Genomic DNA, 19473 nt, shown 5'->3' with positions numbered 1-19473 from the left:
TATTTTCTATCTTGGAAAATGTCTCCATGATTCACCTAGTTGTTCAAGCTAAAGACCTGAGAGTTTTCCCTGATCCTTCTTCTGTCTTACTCTTTTCCCTTCCACCTTGAGCGTACTAATGATTAGTAAATATGGTCTTAGTTTTTATTTTTCCTAGAAGTTCTTTGAATCTTTTTATTTCTGTCCATCTACCCTATCACTGTTACAGTCCAGACCACCACCCTTTTCTCCCTAGAATCTTTCAGTGACCTCATATGTGGTTTATTTTTATTTTTCATATGTGGCATTTCTAACTTAAATCTTCCTTCCAACTTACTGCCTGTACACAGTCATCATCAAAAGCAAATTTGATCATGCCAGTTTCCTAGTTGCTCTTAATTTGCAATTGCTTTCTATTGCTTAATATGGCTTACAAAGCTTTGGCTTCTTTATTACCAGGTCCATCTCCTAACTACTCTCCTTCACTTTGTATTCTGTAGCCTCAACACTGGGATTTCTCAACACCCTGAGCTTTCTTTGATCTCTGGATTTTTACACATGCTCTTTCATCAGATTCTTCCTTGTTCCTTCTGCGTGTCCTTTCGGTCCTGGATCCCCATCCCTTCCAGGCCTGAGTCTGGTGATCCTCCTGGTTCTGCTGTTGCCCCCCATGCTGCTTCTCTCAGCACTGGTCACCAAGATACAGTTAGCTTTTGAATACTGTCATTCCCTCCAGCTAGTATGGATCATCCATATTACAGATGCCATTACATGTGTCCCCAGGGCCTGGCACACAGTACATGCTGATTAATCACTCGTCAAATGGGTTTGTTAAGAATTAGTGAGCCTAGCCGGGTGTTGTGGCGGGCGCCTGTAGTCCCAGCTGCTCGGGAAGCTGAGGCAAGAGAATCACGTGAGCCCAAGAGTTCGAGGTTGCTGTGAGCCGTGTGACGCCACGGCACTCTACCCGAGGGCCGTACAGTGAGACTCTGTCTCTACAAAAAAAAAAGAGTTAGTGAGCCATTTTCCAAGATAGGTAATACAGCAGGAATAGAGGTTTGGTAGAAGAGATGATGAGTTCAGTTTTTGGATGCTTAATTTAAGCATTTATAGAACACACAGGTAATTGAAGATACTCTAGTATTATAAAAGATGGAGAAAATGAATGGAGCTTCTTAATATCTAACTTAGTATTTAAACACCAAATGAAAAGTTTTACAAAAAGTTTGAGTGTTCACAATAAAAATATAAAAGGAGAGAAATGTAAAAAGAGAAATGAAATTCATTTAGAAAAATAAGGGGAAGGCAAGAGTCCATACTTCTTTTTTAAGAGACAGATTCTCAATTTATTGCCCTCAGTAGAGTGCTGTGGTGTCACAGCTCACAGCAACCTCCAACTCTTGGGCTTAAGCGATTCTCTCGTCTCAGCCTCCCAAGCATCTGGGACTACAGGCGCCCACCACAAGGCCTGGATATTTTTTTGTTGCAGTTTGGCTGGGGTTGGGTTCGAACCTGCCACCCTCGATATATGGGGCCAGCACCCTACCCACTGAGCCACAGGCGCTGCCCAAGAGCCCATACTTCTTAAGCAAACAGTTCTAACCAATATAAAAACAGAGTGTTTATCTATAGGACTGCAAAGCATTTGCTAAGAATTGGTGGTATCTCGGGCCACTAGGTGGGATGGCTCATGCCTGCGCATTGCATGAGTATAAGAGTTCAAGATCAGCCTGAGCAAGAGCAAGACCCCATCTCTGAAAAATAGCCAGGCATCATGGTAGGCGCCTGTAGTCCCAGCTACTCAGGAGGCTTGTGCCCAAGGGTTTGAGCACCATGACACTCTACTGAGGGCAAAAAAGTGAGACTCTTTCTCAAAAAAAAAAAAAAAAAAAGGCTGGGCACAGTGGCTTACATCTGTAATTCCAGCACTCAGAGGCCCAGGTGGGTGGATTGCTTGAGCTTATGAGTTCGAGACCAGCCTGAGCAAGAGTGAGACCCCATCTCTAAAAAAATCTCTGGGCCTTGTGGCAGGCTCCTGTAATCCCAGCTACTTGGGAGGCTGAGGCAAGAGGATTGTTTGAGCCCAAGAGTTTGAGGTTGTTGTGAGCTATGATGTCACAGCACTCTACCAGGGGCAAGAAAGTGAGACTTTGTCTCAAGAAAAAAAAAAAGAATTAGTGAAATCTAATACAGTACATAAAATGTAATGAAGAAAAAGATTCTAGACAACTAGACAATATTATTTCAAATAACATAAAAAGTAAAAGGATAACAACTTGTTTTTATTGTATCAAATAAAAACAACCCCCCAAATTGCTCTTGAAATGAATTAGGAAGAAGACAGTGGAAATTTCTGTAATCTCTCTGAATTGTCAATTTCAGTTGGTTCATTAGAAAGCAAGGTAAAAATAGAATTTAAAGGAAATCATTAAGTTGACTTTAAATCATTGAATATTTGAATAAACGTAGTTTGATAAAATGTTTCATAAAGTATATCCAGAGTTTTGATATCTTTGAAAACTGTTCAACTCCTAAACTGTAGCAAACCCGAGAGGAAAATGACAAACAATTCAACTTGACTTTAATAGTAGGAAAGATAAGAAAATGAGAATTGAGTAATAGGAATTGAACAATATCAAATTCAAGACCCTGTACGTTATAGTGAATAATGTGGCATCTGGAGTTAACCTCAAAATTGATTCAGCATGAAGACCAAACACATGTAGACAGACCCCACTTCTGCGTACACTTTCAGGTTTCTTCCTGTTACCAAAGCCAGCACATATCTTGTCAATGAAAACTTTACTGGTATTGGAGGAATTTATTTTATTTTATTTTTGAGACAGAGTCTCCATATATCGCCCTCGGTAGAGTGCCGTGGCGTCACAGCAACCTCAAACTCTTGGGCTTAAGTGATTCTCTTGCCTCGGCCTCCCAAGCAGTTGGGACTACAGGCCCCTGCCACAACACCTGGCTATTTTTTTGTTGTGGTTGTTTAGCTGGCCTGGGCCAGGTTCAAACCCACAACCCTCAGTGTATGTGGCTGGTGTTGTAACCACTGTGTTATGGGCACAGAGCCAGGAGGAGGAATTATTTTTTAAATGTATACATATGGTAAAGATTTTTTAAATAAAAATATCTAGTTATTGGCCAGGATCCAATAAAAAGGTCACTCTGACTCCCCTGCAACTGGTGAGAATGAGTGTATTTCTGAAACTTTAATGTACCTGCAACTTACTTGGAGACCTTGTTAAAAATGGAGATTCTGAGTTACAATCTGGGAGCCTGAGAACCTGTGTTTCCAATGCAGGCTCTCTGGTGATGCCCAGGTTGCTGCTGAGGGCCACTTTGGGGGCAGTATTCTACAGCACCTAAAAAAGGATTTCAAATGTGCATCCCCGTTGAATGGATAAGTCCAGGAATTTTTTTTTTTTTTATGAAATCGTAGCTGTGTACAATAATGCGTTTATGGAGCATATTGTGCTGGTTTTGTATGCAATTTGAAATACTTAAAACAAACTGGTTAATATAGGACTTGAGGCTGTGGGAGTAATCTAAGCTGCCACAAATAGCTGTGTACTTACTGTATACTGGATGATGCTAGGCCCTTGGCTTGCATTTTCTCATATGATCATAGCAGATCTATAGGGTTAGGATAATTATAAATCCTTGTTTTTCAAGTGGAGAACCTAAAGCTTTCACAGATGTTAACTAACTTGCCCAAGATCACACAACCGGTAAATGACTAAGTAGGGTCCACTACACCAGCGCAGTATTGTCTCCCTACTGTGTGCCTCGGCATTATCTATGGGACCTGCATGTCAGAGCTATTAGGAAACAAGCAACATCATACCAGTAAGATACACAGACACTCAAAGTGATCAGGTTAAAGAGTATTTGATGAGGGAAAATGTTTATTAAGTGAAAAAAGCTGTGATAATTTTTATAATATGATTCCTGTTTTATAAAAAGAAAGGAAAAAATCCCTGTGTTTTTATCATGTGTATATATGTATAAAACACATGCAAATGGAAATTATAAAAATTTTGAATGGTTCATTATCATTAAATGATTTATGAGTGATTTTAAGTTTCTTCTTTATATTTTTCTATATTCTCTCTCTTTTTTTCTTTTTACTATTTTTAGATCTTTTTAATTTGAAATATTTCATATGTGGGAAAGAATATATATGTTGAAAATATGATGAAAACATTATATATTGTATAGTTAGAAAAATAAAATGAATACCCTTCACTCATATCCTCCACCTAAGATATAGTGTATTTCTAAGATCCGTGCACTATCTTGTCCATCCTCCCTTCCTGTTCACATCCCTCCCAAGGGTAGACTCTGAATGTTCTGAATTTGTTATATATCATTCCACATTTTCATTATAGTTTTACTACATGGGTAGCATCTCTAAAAATTATTCATTTTAATGTCTTTGAACTGTATACAAATGCTGCCATATTGTCTATTTTTTCCTGCAACTTCCTTTTCTCCCCCTACTGAACCTTACATATTAATTTTTACTATCGTAAAATGTTGCATTCTGTGACTGTATAACAATTTATTTATCCCATTCTTCAATTGAGGGACATCTGGATTGTTTATAGCTTTTTGCTATTACTTACAGGCTGCTAAGAACATTCTTCTTCATGTATCCCTTTACACATGTTCAAAAAGCATCTCTTATCCTCAAGTATGTGCCTAGAAATAGAATTGCTGACTCATAGGATATACACATTTTCAGTTCTTAATGGTTAATAAATGATTGTTTTCCAAAGGGATTATAATGATGTAAACTCTCAAACACAGTGTGTGACAATTGCTATTTCTTTTTTTTGTTTGTTTTGTTTTGAGACAGAGTCTCACTCTGTCACCCTGGGTAGAGTACCATGGCATCATAGCTCACAGCAACCTTACCCTCTTGGGCTCAAGCAATCCTCTATCCTCTTGCCTCAGCCTCCTGAGTAGCTGGAACTATAGGTGCCTGCCACAACACCTGACACCTGGCTAGTTTTTAGAGATGGGATCTTGCTCTTGCTCAGGCTGGTCTTGAACTCATGAGCTCAGGCAACCCACCTGCCTTTACCTCCCAGAGTGCTAGGATTATAGGTGTGAGCCACCAAACTTGGCCCACAATTCCTAATTTTTTTTTACACATTTGCCAATATTTGGTAAAGTGTTTGTTTTTCATCAGAAAAAACTCCCCCAAACCCAGTGGCTTACATACAAGCCATATAAGAAAACCGGTGTTGGAGTTTTTCATCGAAAAATACAAATGGTGGGATGGCACCTATGGCTCACTGGGTAGGGTGCCGGCCCCATATACCAAGGGTGGCGGGTTCAAACCCAGCCCTAGCCAAATTGCAACAAAAAAATAACGGGGCATTGTGGCAGGTGCCTGTAGTCCCAGCTACTTGGGAGGCTGAGGCAAGAGAATCGCCTAAGCCCAGGAGTTGGAGGTTGCTGTGAGCTGTGATGCCACGGTACTCTACCAAGGGTGATAAAGTGAGACTCTATCTCTACAAAAAAAGAAAAATACAAATGGTGTGAGTGTTCTCCCTGATGTCTGGCTGTCCGTGTCCTTGCAGGTATGCCAACAGTAGCCTCATCAAGTACATGGAGAAACACAAGGTCAAGCCTGACAGCAAAGTGTTCCTCTTGGTAGGTTCTTCTCTCCCAGTCTGACATCTGACCCTCAGCACAGCTCTCACTTCATCCCATTTACCCTGGAATTGTCCCAGGTAGTCTTCCTCAAAAGAAATTGGTAGATGCTGGGGCAAAATTAAATATTTTTCTGTTGCGATGTCACCCTTGACTTCCAGCCTTGATTTTGTTAATGATTTAGTGCAGAAAATAAATTTTAAAAGGGCCATAATGCCGATGATTTCTGCCAGTTTTACATAAATGTGTACAGTATCAGATCTGCAGTGAGCCATTCCCAATGCATTAGATATTAATCCTGTTAAACATTAATTAATGGAAAAGGTAACGTGGACTTGCAAACAACTTTTCATGTGCTGTTTCCTACGTGTTACTCCAGCTTCAGAAACTTCTTACTATGGATCCAACCAAGAGAATTACCTCGGAGCAAGCTCTGCAGGACCCCTATTTTCAGGAGGACCCCTTGCCAACCTTAGAGTACGTACCCCGCCTTCTCCGCGTCCTTTGCTCCAGGTTGAAGATTCGCAATGGTGGCTAAAAGCAGAGGACGCGCTTGTGACTGAAGCACTTCCCTGGCTTCGTTCATGCTACTTAGAGGAGAGCTGCTCAAGCTAAAGGTTCTATGTTTTGAAACAGGCAGAGCTGTAGAGAAGTGTGAATAAAAATAAGTGTTTTAGGAATAACTGTTAATCAGATTTATGGATGAAAACTGAGGCTGAGAACAGATGAAACCCTTCCAGTCCAATCAGTGAGATCCACGATTAGAATAAACCAATAGGGAAGTGAGACCCGACTGCACTCCAGAGCCCCTCAGCTCCCTCATCCTTGCCACACCCAGGCACATACTTGCGTGCGTTGATTACAGCTACACTTTTTCTTGAGGAGAAAAAAAAGTATTTTTTTACTGAAACAAATAGAAATTGAGTTATTTTTGGTGCTGATGATGTTAGTGGGAGCAAACTTTTATGTCATCTATGTCCACTCGCTAATAGCAGTCAAGATTTGAAACTGAAAGTGCTAATTAGTATAAAACTTCAGATAGCTAATTATTTTCTTATTGCTGAATAAAGTTGGATTGGGAGGTGTCCAGCAAACACCAGCCACAGATGAGAATAAGTTATAGAAAAGAAGTAAAATTTTAAATGAATAAGATAATGGTATTGTGGAGTTTAGGTCATTACGTGTTTTTTTTTCTTTCCAATAACTTTTAGTGTATTTGCTGGCTGCCAGATTCCCTACCCCAAACGAGAATTCCTTAATGAAGATGAACCTGAAGAGAAAGGTGACAAGGTATAAAACTGCGTGTTACACACTCACTTCCAGAGAGTGAGGGAGGCAAAAAGATGACTTAGGTTTAATTTAACATTGTCTGCTTATTTAACCACCTTTTATTTAATTACATTTGTATCCATTTATTTTCTGTGGAAGTTTGGGCATTGTAGACACATCTTAAAGTTTGAAATATAATAAGCTCACAGGTAAATCAACTTCCTGGTTTGTTTTATAGCCTGTTCCAGTCCCTGATTCTTGATTCCTGCTCTTTTTGTTTGTTCACTGTTACTGCCATCACTTTGTCTAGGTGGCTTTTGCAAACATCACTCTGCTCTTTTATCCTAGCAGGATTTATCAGCTGCCTCCCCATACTGCTCCACTTTTCCAAAATCATAATTGGAAAGACTTCTTATAGCGGTTTTTGTTTTTTTATTTTGAGACAAAGTCTTACTCTCTCACCCCGGGTAGAGTGCCTTGGCATCACAGCTCACAGCAACCTCAAGCTCCTGGGTTCAAGCGATTCTCTTGCCTCAGCCTCCTGAGTAGCTGGGACTATAGATGCCCGCCACAACGCCCAGCTAATATTTCTATATTAAGTAGAGACAGGGTCTCATTCTTGCTCAGGATGGTTTTGAACTCCTAAGCTCAGTCAGTCCACCCACTTCAGCCTCCCGGAGTGCTAGGATTACACCCATGAACCACCGTGCCCGGCCTTTGTAGTTTAATGAGTATAAAACTGTTTCTTCCATCTGTTATGGCCTTCGGTAGATATCTGTGATTCATTTAGAGGGTCACCATGCAATAGAAGTGGCCTTCCCAGAATGTTCAGGGCTTGGTACATTGACCTTTGAGAACACTGTGCTCCCTAGCTTTCTATTCTGCAGTCCTTCCTGTCACTTTAATGTCCCCCATCGGTTGTTCTCTTGGATTGGTCAGTCACATGTGCATGTCAGGTTTTTGTTGACTTAGTTTCATACCAAGCATGCTTTTTTTTCCTTACAAGAATCAACAACAGCAGCAGAACCAGCATCAGCAGACCACAGCTCCTCCACAGCAGGCAGCAGCCCCTCCGCAGGCGCCCCCGCCACAGCAGAACAGCACCCAGACCAATGGGACCACGGGCGGGGCCGGGGCTGGGGTGGGGGGTGCCGGAGCGGGGCTGCAGCACAGCCAGGACTCTGGCCTGAACCAGGTGCCTCCCAGCAAGAAACCACGGCTCGGGCCTTCAGGCACAAACTCAGGCGGGCCTGTCATGCCCTCAGAGTATCAGGTATTCTCATAAATTCTGTATTTTTTGATGTTTATATGTTTTATGAAATGGGAAATAGATGTATAATAGATCCTTTTCAAGATAAATACTTAAACATTTGACTATACAAACTGTATAGTCCCATTTCCAGGGCATGATATGGAAATGCAGATTTTTACCATATTTTATATAATCGTAAGAGCTTCCATATCCTGACTTGTTTATCCTGACAAGTGAAGGGGAATGTGGGGAGGCAGGCACCTTTCTTCTCAAAGGAAATTTCATCCTTTCACCTGACAGCTGTGTTATCAGCTTTGCTAGATCAGAAAAGTACTTCCCTTGAAAAGGGAAGGGCATGGTTACTTTGGACAAAATTAATTGCATTCTTCAGAAAGATTTATTCTTTACTGGGAGACAATAATTAGTAAGTAGCCACGTAGATATAGAAGACAAAGGGATTAAGACTGAGACTTCTGAGAAATAACTATTAAGTCTCACTAGAAATAATTTTGAGACAAGGCAATACTTTTTTGTTATTAAAGAGAGAAGTACAGTTATACAACTAATTCAGGAAATTAAAAGAAATAAATGTAAGGATTGGTATTCCGAGAGAGAGGTAAAAATACTCATTCTGATAGCCAGAGGGAATTTTGCTAAAAGAAAAACCATTTTGGGTGGCACCTGTGGCTCAAAGGAGTAGGGCGCTAGCCCCATATACTGGAGGTGGCGGGTTCAAACCTGGCCCCGGCCAAAAACTGCAAAGAAAAAAAAAAAAAGAAAAACCATTTTGACATAGAGTAAGCTCAGGAGCTCTGCACTTGTACTGTCAAGTTGGCAAAGCCAAGGTATCCTCATCAGCCTCACACATCCTTCAGTCTGGAACAGCTCAGTGTATTGAAAGAAGAGTTCAAAAAGACCGTGCACCCAAACTGGGCTACCATAGAAGGACTGGCTTCAGTGCTCCACCTTGAATCAGTAATAATGACGTGGTTCAAGAACCAGCGTGTCAAATGGAAGAAGGGACAGCAGCAGCAGCACCAAACTCAGCCAAGTTTGTCACCAGGAGCATCAAACCACACCATTTCTGTAAGTGCTGCAAACACTCATCCGTTGAGTCCTGGAATTTGGGATGCATCTCACCATGATTCACGTGAGCTTTCTGGTGTGAAGAAAGCTGGAGGGACTGGTGCTTCTGTGTGGAATTCATCATGGCATTCCCAGCTTCTTGATGCTCAACAGATATGTCAGAGAGATTCTGATCCTCCATTCCCTACGAAATAGATGAATTTGTGCAGTTCTATCACCTACCTGGGGAAGAGGATCCTAGCATGCTAGATCAGTATCTTCCCTGGGTGCCTGCTGAGGGGTTATGGCCATCACTGGTCTTGAGTGTAACTCCTACCATATCCACGGTCCCTGAGAAACACCCGTGATCCAAATTGTAACCAACCGAGAGACATTTCCAAACACCTTTCATGGGTCGATTCCAGTCAAAATAGATCAGAGCTCAGGGATTTCTTTCTTTCTTTTTTTTTTTTTTTTTTTTGTCTAAAGCCATCACCCTAGGTAGAGTGCCATGGTGTCATAGCTCACAGAAACTTCTCTGGCTCAAGTGATCCTCTTGCCTTAGTTTTTCTATTTTTAGTAGAGACAGGGTCTCGCTTTTGCTCAGGCTGGTCTTGAACTCATGAGCTCAAGCAAACCACCCACATCAGCCACCCAGAGTGCTAGGATTGCAGGCGTGAGCCACTGTGCCTGGCCAGGATTTATTTTTTTCTGTAAGGAAAAAATGAAATCCTCTTACCTTTCATCATTGCCTGAAGATTTGGTATTGCATTTGAGTGCCTCCTCACCCAGATTTCAGTATTAAAGATAGTTATCAGAAGAGTGATACCAAAAAAAAGAAAAGAAAGAAAAGGAATGGAAAAACAATTTTCAAGATAGTAACAAGCTAAGAAAAGACCTAGGAAGAAAGGAAAACTTAAAGATTAAAACAAAAAAAGTTTAGTAGCATAGTCCCTTGGGGAACTCATAGAAACAGACACATAGATTAGAGATAATAGAAAACAAAACCATTGGCAGGGGAGCCATAAACTCAGTGGTCAGGAACTGGAATAAAGAGAAAAGGTAATAAGAAAGAGGTAATAAATAGCTGCTTTGACTGGCTTTACATTTTGAATATCTCAACAACAACTTCTCTGAAAACTTCTCTTCATGAAGATTGCCTGCAAGCAGAAGAGTCTATAACACTTCCAATTGGTTCCAATTAAACTAATAAAGGCTTCAGTTTGATCTACTAAAAACAGCTTGCTATTTGGGTAGTAATCATGAGCACATTTGAATTTTGTTACAAATTCAGTTTTTCTGCAAACTTTAGTTTATTCCTATTATATGAGCAACAAATGTTTACTATACATAGTATAATGGTTCATCTTTGTATCTCTGATTGTATTACATTAACCTGTATTAGAGACGAAAAATGACCTTAAACGTTTATTCAAGTTGGTAGGGGAGACTTTATTCTGGGGGGTCATGGTAATAGGTTTGGAAACCACTGCAACATGGACTTGCAGTGGGGTGAAGATAATTGGATTCAATTGCAAGGATGCTAGCAGTGACAAGTGGAGATTTATAACCAAAGAGCGGGGTGGGGGTCAGTGGATGGAGGAGACATCAAGGATAAAGGGCTTCTTGGTTAAACTGACTTGACACAATTATTGTTGAAGGCTGGCTGGGGTAATAGATTATCAAGGGTGGGAGATTTTGCTAATAAGAGTCTACAAGGGCAGAGAGGAAAGCCCAAGGTCAGGCCTAGTTAAGCAGAGGACTCAGAGGAGACCGAGTTTTGGTCTAAGAGAATCTTTGTCACCCTGTTATAGTCAATTTTAGACAGATTAATGTATCTCTTTCTGTTGTCTTCAAATTCAAAAATTCTTCAGAATGCTTTTCTTTTATTGTCTACTTACAAATAAACCTTCTGGTATATCTGTGACATGAATAGATACCTCAACTATTTAGTTATGGAGAGTCTAGCACCAGGTGGAGTAGGGAATCCTGTTGCCTGCAGTGCACAGCTCCAGCACAGTCAACCCAATTGTTCTTACCTAGTATGGAAGAGCTGTTGTGCTGGCTGACTCTAATCTGCTAAGGTAAAAGCAGTTGTAGCTAGCCTGACAATTGGAGGGCATTGGTCTTAACATTTTTTTCTTTTTCCTTACCTTTTCCAGTTTGAGACCTTCTCAGAAATAAGACATCTTTATACAGTAGAACCTCTGCAAGTTGACCACCCAAGGGACTTTAACAAACTGCTAAATATACAGAGGTGGTCAACATATAGGCCTGCTATACTGATCCGTACTTGTCCGGTCTATGAAAATTAGGTCAACTTGCGCAGAGCCTGTAGCTCAGTAGACAGGGCGCGCTGGCCACATACATTGAGGCTGGTGGTTTCCAACCCCGCCCGGGCCTGCTAAAACAACAATGACAACTGCAACAACAACAACAACAACAAAAAATAGCTGGGCGTTGTGGCAGGCACCTGTAGCCCCAGCTACTTGGAAGGCTCAGGCAAGAGAATTGCTTAAGCCCAAGAGTTTGAGGTTGCTGTGAGCTGTAACACCACAGCACTCTACCGAGGGTGACATAATTAGACTCTGTCTCAAGAAAAAAAGAAAGAAAATTAGGTCAACTTAAGGAGGTGGTCAACTTGAGGGAGATGGTCAGCTGTAGAGGTCCTACTGTATTTCAGTTTCATCATGAACACTTTTAAAATAAAAAATTAACATACATCTTTCATAATGTTTAAGAAAGTCTAATGTGGGCGGCGCCTGTGGCTCAGTGAGTAGGGCGCCGGCCCCATATACCGGTTCAAACCCAGCCCCGGCCAAACTGCAACAAAAAAAAATAACCAGGCGCTGTGGCAGGCGACTATAGTCCCAACTGCTCAGGAGGCTGAGGCAAGAGAATCACGTAAGCCCAAGAGTTAGAGGTTGCTGTGAGCCGTGTGACGGAGGGTGGTACAGTAAGACTCTGTCTCTACAAAAAAAAAAAAAAAAAAAGAAAGAAAGTCTAATGTGCTATTTTGTTGTATTCTCCCTGAATTACTTTATCTCACTTTATTCAAGGTCAGACTTAACTCAAACTAAACTAAAAATAGGAGAACTCTTGTCCTGGTTTTCAGTGGGTTCCATTGATAGGGTTTGAAGGCTTCTGAGCTGCTTCATCTGTGTATTTATTGTAAACAAACACATTTAGCACCTTGAAAAGAAGAATATTGACTTTTTGTTTTTTTCTTTTTTTTTGTAGAGACAGAGTCTCACTTTACTGCCCTCGGTAGAGTGCCGTGGTGTCACACAGCTCACAGCAACCTCCAGCTCTTGGGCTTACACGATTCTCTTGCCTCAGCCTCCCGAGTAGTTGGGACTACAGGCGCCCGCCACGACGCTCGGCTATTTTCTTGTTGCAGTTTGGCCGGGGCTGGGTTTGAACCCACCACCCTCGGTATATGGGGCCGGCACCCTACTCCCTGAGCCATAGGCGCTGCCCATTTTCTTTTTTTTTTTTAATTGAGACAAAGTCTTACTTTGTCACACTCAGTAGAGTGCTGTGATGTCATAGCTCACAACAACCTCAAACTCTTGGGCTCAAGCCATTCTCTTGCCTCAGCCTCCCTAGTTGTGGCTGGGACTACAGGCACCCGCCACAACGCCTGGCTATTTTTTTTGTTGTTGTTTAGCAGGCCCGGGGCAGGTTTGAACCTACCAGCTTCAGAGCATGTTGCCAGCGCCATAACCACTGAGCAATGGGTGCCCAGCCAATATTGACTTTTAAAAAGATAAGTTATAGCACATTAGATTCTTACATGTGTACATTATACGTATTTCTTGGCAAAATTGCCACTAATGTCAAGAGTGGAAAGAACATTTTTTCACAATAAACTTCAAAATGAAACATGTAGGTAAAATTTGGATTTTTCTTTTTGTTTTTTTTGTTTTTTGAGACAGAGTCTCACTATGCCACCCTCGGTAGGGTGCAGTGGGGTCACAGCTCACAGCAACCTCAAACTCTTGCGCTTAAGCGATTCTCTTGCCTCAGCCTCCCAAGTAGCCGGGACTATAGGTGCACACCACAACACCCAGCTATTTTGTTGTTTTTGTTGTTGTCATTGTTTTTTAGCACGCCCCAGCCAGGTTTGAACCCACCAGCCCCTAACCACTGAGTTACAGGGGCTGAACATAAAATTTGGAATTTATTTATTTATTTTTTCTCTGTACATATACACATGTTTATTTGGTTTCCACTTTTTGCCTTCACAAAATTAAAGAGGCTTAAAATTTAGTAACAATAACAATGTTTAAGATAAGAACTAGAAACAAAAACCTCGTAAAGAACGAATGAAGATAAATACATTCAGAAAAGAAATCAGATGATTGCTGGAATTTTCAAATTGGAATTTTGAAAAGCTTCTTTCACCAACACAATTAGTCAGTTATATATTCTAGGAAGGAGTGAAGCTGAGTTGTTTCTAACTAAGACTATATTACTGCCCTGTTGTTTTGGACCAGATATTGCAGTCCAGTTTAGCAACCTTTGAGCACTGAAGGGAAGGAAGGACCTCGCTGATTTGTCTTTCTTTCAACCTCCAGTGCCATCTCAAGGTCATTTACATTTTTAACTCAAAGTAATAGCTTTATTACATATATTTTTGTGTGCTCACCCACAAAAAAATAACCCCCCCAAATCCAGCCTCCTGAATATAGCCTAAGACTCTGCCAGTTCCAGCCATACTTCGCGCTATGTTTGTGTTTAACTGGCTGCCCTTTCTTATTCTATCGATGGATTTCTGGGTTACACTTTTTTTTATATTTGCCATAGATACTTTGAAGATGAACGTTTAATTTAAAGTAATAGAGATAGGTTAGATTGAAATATATTATTGTTTGTCTTTTCTTAAAGACAATCACGTATGAAAATTGATTTATTCTAAATATTACCTGGACTTTGCCTTGCTCTGTCTTGTAGGTGGGGCTGCTGAACCCCTGAGCTTCTGCTTCTTTGCTCTGAAATGATTTCTTAAACACAGCTTTGTTATTTATAATAAGAAGATTAACATGTCACTATAGGTTATGAATTGATTTCTATGTGCCAAAATGATTATTCTTGTTTGTAAGTCTCAGTTATGCCAAGGGTTAAATTTCATGCCAGAATTAGTCAGTACAAAGGGAGGGGGTCAGCTTAAGTTTCCCTTCTGCCTTTCTTTGCCAGTATAGCTTATCTCCCAAAGAAATCTAGCCAAACTTTGTGCCTGCCAGAACATGCGGTTACGGTGGGGTTAGGCTATGATTTCAACTAAGCAAAATGTATTAACGAATTGTCAGCTCTGTGGCTCTGGATCAGGAGCCTAATGACAAAAATGGCTTATGTCTCCATCCCTCCTGTGAATAACGTCTTGAGCCATTCTCTTCTTCCATTAGTAATTCCCTTTCCCTTTTCCTTCCCTAGCACTCCAGTTCTCGCCTGAATTACCAAAGCAGCGTTCAGGGATCCTCTCAGTCCCAGAGCACACTAGGCTACTCCTCCTCGTCCCAGCAGAGCTCACAGTACCACTCATCTCACCAGGCCCATCGGTACTGACCCGCTGCACTCCGCCCAGGCCGGCCCAGAGCACAGACTCCAGCAATATGATGTCTGCATGGAAAAGAACCCAAACCTACAAACTGTGACGCCGTTTAAAACTTGTATACTTGGGAGGAAAACTTTATATACTGAGCATTTTGCAAGACTAATACCTCTTCTTTATTAACTTAAAGAAGATCCTTGTGAAGTTTCCCCAGCACCCCGTCCCCGCATGTGTTCCATTGTGACTTCTCTGATGCAGCGTCTGATCTAATCCCAGCACTTCTGTAACCTTCAGCATTTTTTTTTTTTTGAAGGATTTCCTGGTGCACCTTTCTCATGCTGTAGCAATCATGATGATTTACCTTTTTGAAGCTCTTTTAATAGGATTTTAATGTTTTAGAAACAGGATTCCAGTGGTGTATAGTTTTATACTTCATGAACTGATTTAGCAACACAGGTGAAAATGCACCTTTTAAAAGCACCACGTTGTTTTCACAGACTATAACTGTTTTGCTCATGGAAGTCTTAAACAGAAACTGTTACTGTCCCAAAGTACTTTACTATCACGTTTTTATTTATCTAGTTTCAGGGAAGGTCAAAATAAAAAAAGACAAGTGGTGGGACAGGAAATCTACAACCAAAACCAGCCCAGAGCTCTGCAGTGACTGGGCTTCATGCTGTAAAGAACTGAAGTGTGTGGTAATTTCTATATAATCATCCATATGGAACATAGTTCCTAGGATCATCTTATTCTGAATAGTGTTCAGTAATTAAGAATTATAATTTTAACCTTCATGTAGCTGAGCCTACCTAAAAAAGGGTTCCAAGAGCTTTGATGAAATATAAGTCTCTGGTGACCCACACCAAAATGCTGAAGAGAGTATCAGCTGCACTAGGATTTCTTTAAGGAGTAATTTTGATCAAAGGATGTGTTCCTTCCCTTTGAAGGAAAAGCTTTTAGCCTGCATTGTACATAAAGTTGGCTTCTCTAAAGAACTGTTGGTTTCTTCGTACCTGGGTCTACGTGAGTAACTCTCTTACATAATCAAGGGTATTCAAGTAGAAGCCTGCAAATTAATCTGCTTTTAAAATAAAGAGCAGTGTTCTCCATTTGTATTTGCATTAGACATAGAATGACTATTTTTAAAGCATGTTAAAAATGTAGGTTTTATTCATGTTTAAAGTATGTATTATGAATGCTTAATTTTGCTGTTGTTACTGAAACTTAAATTCTACCAAGAATCTTTTCATTGCACTGAATGCTTTCTTTTGCCCCTAGGAGAAAACTTAATAATTGTGCCTAAAAACTATGGGCAGATAGTATAAGACTATACTAGATAAAGTGAATATTTGCATTTCCATTATCTATGAATTAGCGGCTAAGTTCTTTCTTAGCTGCTTTAAGGAGCCCCTCACTCCCCAGAGTCAAGAGGAAGTGTAAAGACTTGGAGCTCCCCTTAATGTAATGTGTGGGACAAGCAATTTGTGTTCTTCTGAATGCTACTAGCAGCACCAGCCTTGTTTTAAGTGTTTTGCTAGAAGAAATAGCTGATTGTTGTATATGCAAATTATATGCATTTTTTAAAACTATTCTTTGTGAACTTATCTACCTGGTTATGATACTCTGGGTCCATACACAAGTAAAATAAGATGTTAGACAAAAGCCAGTATACATTTTGCACTATTGATGTGATACTGTAGCCAGCCAGGACCTTACTGATCTCAGCATAATAATGCTTATTAATAATAAAGACTGTCTAGTGACACTCATCAAGACGAAAGATGAAGCAGGTGACATGTTCCATTGGAAGGAATTTCTGATCATCTCCATGCTATTTTACCCCTTCCATTCTTTTTAAAATAAGAAATTAACAGCCTTCCACACCATGTAGCTGTCTGCATACAGTTGTGTCCTGTGCCCCACGGCCTCATGGTCCAGAGCTCACTGCACCCTCAGCCTGTTTCCTGTGCTCGGTGGGAAACACAAAGGGCAGGGTGCACTTTATTCCTCACAGAGCTTACGACCAGTTTGGGGACAGTGAGCTCTCCTGGGATGTCTGTGCCATGTGATGGTACGGAGGTCCTTTTGTTTATTTCTAGACTCACTGGGAAAGTTATAATCCTAAATTCTGCTCTATGGAGAAGAGCATCACGGAGGATTTCTGTGTCTGTCCACCTTGGAGAAAGCCAGTGATGATGGACATCCCAAAGGGCACCCACGGACATTTGAAATGTTCACAGCAGCCCTGCAACAACAACCACCGGGTGGCTCTTGTAGGCAGAACACGCTCTGCTAATTGACTGGGTAATTACAATGAAAGTAGCAGCTCTGCTCCTGCCCTCAAGGGAGCTTAAGATTAATAAAAGAAGACAAACTCAAATATAAACACACACCAAAATGCCATGCCCCTTAATACTTTATAAGCAACTTTGCCACACGGATCTTATGGTATGTGCTTGTACATTCACAGGACTGCCCTGCTTTCCTTGTGTATAATGGATTTTATGTGAGGGCAGTGGTGGCACCGAGACCAGTACATAGCGGCACTGGGTACTCTTTCTCCAGTACCCAGCCAGAAACCCCCATTACTCATGTGGCTGGGTTTCTTGTCACCACACTGCCATGGCCTTTTTCTCCTCTTTCTTACCTCACAGTTGATGTTGCCCACTGGTTCCTATCACCCTTTGAAGTAATTTTGGTTCATAATTTCCTTTCTCTATAGAGGGGAACAGAGCCTTTAACACACCGAAGGGACCTAAAATTGTGGGACCTCTAAGGAGACCCGTATGCTTTTTGAGGACAAAATTACCTTCGTGGTCTCCCAATGACCATATTCTTTAAAAAATGCATTAGATATTGTTACACCTCAGCCGTGGGAACACCAAACCTAGGGAGGTTATTAGAAGGAAGGAGGGAATCAAAGTGAAGGTTTTCTGTTGTCAGATTACTACAGACCAGTTTTAAAGTTACCTTTCTGGGGAGGTGTGCATTTGGGAAAGGGGATTGGCGAGTTTCAGGACAGATGAGCCCAAGATGTGGCGGCTTGGTGCAGGGCTGATGCTCTGAGCTGCAACGGTCCGTGTGATGAAGGACATCACGCCGTGACGTACAAAAACCAAGGGTTGTGTCTATTTTTATATCGGTGTTTTGAGACTGTAGTACTTAGAATTTTGGCCTTCTGCACTATTCTTTTGCTCGTTCAAATGTAGTAGGAATGGAAAGGGATGACGTTTTCATACGTGTTCGGCTTCATTCCTGGTGAAGCAACTGCTGGTTGGTCCCTATGTCTCTAAAATGATGCTGTTTTCTCTGCCAAAAGTAAAGGAAAAGAAAAAAAGAGTTGGAGAATAAGACTTGTAGCTTGATATGCTTTCAAAAAAAATTATGTAGCAGAAACTATATGATGAAGGAGGAATTCTGTGAAAATTGCAAATCCAAAACTCTGGTGATGTCTTCCTAGGGAGTGAAACGGCAGTTCGACTCACAGAGACTTGAAGGATTCAAGGAAAAGTAATATTTTATATAAAACATAGCAGTTCAGGTCCCCATAATCCTCAAGAATAGTTACAAAAACCATAAAACAAAACTCAATTGTTCTAGGATTTTTAAAAAATGTGTTGTACCTAAGGCCATACTTACTCTTCTATGCTATCACTGCGAAGGAGTGATATGTTTGTATTATACGATTAAAAAAATCCTTAATGCACTGTTATCTCCTAAATATTTAGTAAATTAATACTATTTAATTTTTTAAAGATTTGTCTGTGTAGACACTAAAAGTATTACACAAAATCTGGACTGAAGGTGTCCTTTTTAACAGCAATTTAAAGTACTTTTTATATATGTTATGTAGTATATCCTTTATAAACTGGCTAGTTTGTATTTCCTATAATTCCTATTTGTGAAGTGTACCAGTTCTCGTCTCTTTTTTCAGTCATTTTCTGCACGCCTCCCTCTTTATATGATGATAGAGATGACGGTAGCTTTCCACACTCCACTGCAAGGGGTGTGCTTGGAGCTGGCTGCGCCCCAGCAAGCTCTGTGGGGTGCAGGACGAGCTGCCACTTTGCAGGGAGTGTTTTCTTGCTTTTGAGTTGTTCTGACATTCTTATCGAAATGACTGTTAAAACTAAAATAAATTACATTGCATTTATTTTATATTCTTGGTTGAAATAAAATGTAATTGACTTAGCTTGTGTGGCTTTTTTATGTGTAAAATACTCTGTGTTAAAATTGTATCTGTGTGCCTAGAAGCTTTTGTGGTTACGCTTGTCCTGCAGAGATAGAAAGTCTCCCTGTGAGTTGCAATATGTTATTTTATTCAAGATGCTTACGATGGCACAAAACCACAGAAGCAAGAGAGGCTTGCAAATACCTCAGAAGATGTTTTTAAAAACATTTTATAGAGGAAACATCTCTCTCTCTCTTTTTTTTTTTTTGAGACAGAGCCTTAAGCTGTCATCCTGAGTAAAGTGCCGTGGCAGCACCGCTCACATCACCTTCAACTCCTGGGCTTAAGCGATTCTCCTGCCTCAGCCTCCCAAGTAGCTGGGATCACAGGCACCTGCAACAACGCCTGGCTACTGTTTGGTTGCAGCTGTTGTTGTTTGGCGGGCCTGGGCTGGATTTGAACCCACCAGCTCAGGTGTATGTGGCTGGCGCCTTAACTGCTTGAGCCACAGGC

The 19473-nt window shown here is 40.9% G+C and overlaps 1 protein-coding gene across 6 annotated transcripts in view; it reads left to right on the top strand.

Annotated features, from left to right (window-relative positions):
- CDK19 (cyclin dependent kinase 19) overlaps positions 1-18979 on the top strand; it is a 187973-nt gene extending 168994 nt beyond the window's left edge. For all 6 annotated transcript variants that reach the window (XM_053591882.1, XM_053591883.1, XM_053591886.1 and 3 more), the window contains 5 exons: positions 5577-5649; positions 6029-6126; positions 6861-6939; positions 7925-8191; positions 14672-18979. In XM_053591882.1, the coding sequence (XP_053447857.1) occupies positions 5577-5649; positions 6029-6126; positions 6861-6939; positions 7925-8191; positions 14672-14803 (649 nt within the window). In that variant the 3' untranslated portion in view covers positions 14804-18979. The remainder of the gene's footprint in view (positions 1-5576; positions 5650-6028; positions 6127-6860; positions 6940-7924; positions 8192-14671) is intronic.
- The last annotated feature ends 494 nt before the right edge of the window (positions 18980-19473 follow it).

The sequence above is a fragment of the Nycticebus coucang genome, chromosome 5 (assembly GCF_027406575.1).
Source record: "Nycticebus coucang isolate mNycCou1 chromosome 5, mNycCou1.pri, whole genome shotgun sequence".
Classification (NCBI taxonomy): domain Eukaryota; kingdom Metazoa; phylum Chordata; class Mammalia; order Primates; family Lorisidae; genus Nycticebus; species Nycticebus coucang.
The sequence above is the reverse complement of the archived record's forward strand: the minus strand, read 5'-3'. Positions and strand labels throughout refer to the sequence as shown.